At 45.6% G+C, this 3378-nt stretch overlaps 1 protein-coding gene across 6 annotated transcripts in view; it reads left to right on the top strand.

The window, feature by feature from the left end:
- TCF7 (transcription factor 7) overlaps positions 1–3378 on the top strand; it is a 104655-nt gene that overhangs the window by 87480 nt on the left and 13797 nt on the right. For all 6 annotated transcript variants that reach the window (XM_025196061.1, XM_025196060.1, XM_014527869.2 and 3 more), the window contains one exon: positions 3008–3056. In XM_025196061.1, coding sequence (XP_025051846.1) covers positions 3008–3056 — 49 coding nt within the window. The remainder of the gene's footprint in view (positions 1–3007; positions 3057–3378) is intronic.

Raw genomic sequence — 3378 nt, 5'->3', positions numbered from 1 at the left:
TTTCCCTAGCTGAAGTCAAAATGTGCAGTAAAAATTGCCTTCTAGAGTTCACCTTCTATACACAAATCAAATGTGTTGGAGGGTGTGAAAGTAAACTAATGTCCTAAACAGTTACGGCATAGTTTTGTCTTACAGTGGAGATATTTGCAATAATCATATCCTGAAAGCTGCAGAGTAAAAACAGCTTGGTGCTCAGCACAGCGAGCCAGAACTTTGTTTTATTTACTCTGGGTTAACAGCTACTGTGCAACCTGGTCTCTCAGTGCAGCTGAGTGTGGAAGTGATCACAGGCCTGAGTTACATAATATGGTTTCACCTTGCACAGAAACATTGGGGAAATGCTTCTACAAAATATTTTTGAGCAGTCTGAGTTACCACCAAGGTGATGTTCTCTGTTTCTCCATCACTTTGCTTGCATCCAAATTATGTGTATGCAAATCTTACACACCATCCTTGCTGCCTGTTGTGGAATACTTCAAATGCTTGTGGTGTTAAATTCTGGGATACTGAAGATTAAGAGAACATATTCAACAAATTACGTGCTTACAGAGTAGGTTTGTGCAACATGAAAGTCAGGCTATAGGGCATCTTTCAGTAGTTGCTTTGAAAACACCTGCTCTGTTTGGGCAGCTTTTCCATCAAAGCTGTTTGACCCTGTCACCTGCATTGATTTCCACTTCAGGTGTTGACTGCTGACACTTGCTGAAAGTGTTTCACCTCTCAACTTTCTGGTTAAGACCAAGTGTGGTGCTGTCTCAGACTCCACCTGTTCTCTGGTCGGGGAGGCAGACTAGATTCTTCCCTGGATGGATTCTAGGAGCTTTTTTCTTCTGTGACTTTCGTTATTACTGTTATTAATCTGTCAGTAGTGTCCTCAGAATGGACAAACTCTTGCATGTTTAGCCACTCCTTCAATTTAACATTGTGGAAGATCAAGGACCTTTCACTGCCTATGGTAAGAGCCTTCCCCCCCACCAACAACTTCCCCTCTGCCTCCAGGCACTACTTCCTACTTGGTGTAACAAGTGAGACAACACTGCAGAGTCCCAAGGGATTTCACCTCCGAGCCCCCCAGTGCACAGGAGCACACTCCTTTCTGCACAGCAACCCAGCGGGGCTCCTTATGGCTTCCCTCCCCTTGCTTAGTCAGAGACCAGCAGGAGAGAGATGAATACATGTGGAGAGAGAATCTAATTTGCCATTTCCCTGAATGCCGGCAGATTGTGTGTGCTGCACTCACGTTACCAATCTGGGTCCTCCGTCTCTCCAGCTGTGCTGAGGTTTCATTCCTACGGCTGTAAGGAGCAGCATTTCATTCCTCTGAGGACCCCAATTAGCTCAGCCAAGAAAATTTTTTGAAAGAATTTTTTTAAGGAAATCTTTTTGCAAAAATCTAGTTGATCTAATAGAAGATATCACCTCTCCCTTCTGGTTCCATTAGCTCAGCCAAGCAACTAGTACAGGTGGGCATCACTGAGGACTGAGCTTTTGCCCATAAGCACCCACTGGGCGATCACAAGGGTCCAACCTCAGTTTCTCCTTCTTTTCTACCTGTTGAGAACACACTGGGTGCTGTGGTCACTAGTGCTTTGAGGACAGCACTAGCAGTCACCCAGGGGAGGGCTCTTCAGATTAACAACCACTCAGCTCAGGAGTCGGTGGGGGAAGCCAGCCCCTCCTCTGGGTTCCTCCGAGGGACCCTGTATAAAGCCACTTTCACCTCCCCCATTGCTGCTTCCCCTCTCACCTCCCTCTGGGAGGCTTTTCCTCCAGCTCTTGCTCCTCTTCTGCAGGCAGTTCTCTCTCCTGAAGGCTGTTCCCACTAGAGATTTCTGAGCAGCAGCCTTCTTATCACCTCAGTTGCAGGGCTGGCAATCAGCCCCAGCTGAAGAGGTGGTGAATCTCTATTAACCCCCCACAAGTGCCTGAAATAGCATGAAGCAGGCAAGGTTCTTTGAGTCAATGTGATGTCTTGTATTAGACCAACTGAGTAGTTAGAAGAAAATTCTTTGCAAACTTTCAGGTGCAGTCACCCTTCTTCGGGCATGGGGAGTCTCAGCTGTTCTGAGAGTGAAATAGCATGAGGCCCGTATTCCCTGTGACAGGCACTTCAGTAGAAAGCAATGGTCCTACAAGCCTGCTTAGCCAGTGTTGTCACATAGGTCATGACTTTGGACGTGCGCTTTAAGCGTGGAACATAGCAGGTGAAGGCCAGGCCAGGAAGCCTCCGGGCTTCTGTCGCTGAACGGTGGAGTTTATGATGACAGTTCCTTTCAGGCCTGACTCTCTTAACTGTGCTGATGTGTCTCCCTTTGTATTTAAAAAAGATAACATCAGTATTTCCATGTGAAGCTTGTTGCTCCAGTTGTCAACAAGGCTCTTAGAAATCAAGTTAAAAGAGAAGATACTCCCTCACCTTTGAAGCAAGGTAGCGCTGGCCCGACAGGCAGTAGAGCGGAGGTGTTCCCCACGCTTTCATTATCTCGCATATGCTCATAGTGTTCTGCCACGTTAAACTGTATCTTGATCATGACCAATGGAAGGTATGTGCATTGATGAAAGATGTCTCTGACGAAAGGTTCGGTTTTTATCATCAACTTTCTGCTGATGTTACCATCAGGCATAGGTTAAATAAGTTCAATTCTGCTCCAATCATGTGAATGACTGGTGAGCAAACAGCCAATCTGGTGACATAGAAAGATCTCTTGTTTCTAACACCCCAAGTGGAAAATGAGACGGCTGAAAGAGGGAAATGTACTTACATAACTCATACTATAACACACTGGTGTTGTCTGAGACTGTTACTATCTCTCAGCATTTAGTTTAAGCAGGAGAGGTGCATGTTTTTAATTCCAGAGATGCAAGACTCAATCCTCGTGGGGAATTAGAGAGGCTGAGACACTTGATAATTTTGCCTATCCCTTTGCATCTGTGTTACTCAAAATACTGAGCAGCCTGCATGAGGTCTCTGAGCAGACACTGACGTGCTTTTCCTCTTGCATCCTAGGGAAAAAAGAAAAGACGGACAAGAGAAAAGCAGCAAGACTCCAGCTCAGGTAAAATCTTTGGTACAAAGCCGAGTGTGCTTCTTGGTAGTCACTTTTTGTCGTTGTTGCTGGGAATGAATTAAGCCACCAAGGCAGCAGTTGTAGTTGGCATCCTTGTTTTACCAGAGGGCAGCAACTCTGTCAGCTGCTGTAACCAGAAAAGTATGATGGACTCCTAAAGCAGTGAATTGTATGTAAGCAACTTCACCGTGTTCCTAAAACATACATTTTAATTAGAACAGGAGGGATTCATGGAAACTGAAAAGGCTATTGCTTGTGGCTATTGCTCATCTTTAATATAAGCCAGGGGAAATGCTCCAGAAGCTGTGAC

Source organism: Alligator sinensis, unplaced genomic scaffold (genome assembly GCF_000455745.1).
Source record: "Alligator sinensis unplaced genomic scaffold, ASM45574v1 scaffold111_1, whole genome shotgun sequence".
In the NCBI taxonomy this organism is placed as follows: Eukaryota; Metazoa; Chordata; order Crocodylia; family Alligatoridae; genus Alligator; species Alligator sinensis.
The sequence above is the reverse complement of the archived record's forward strand: the minus strand, read 5'-3'. Positions and strand labels throughout refer to the sequence as shown.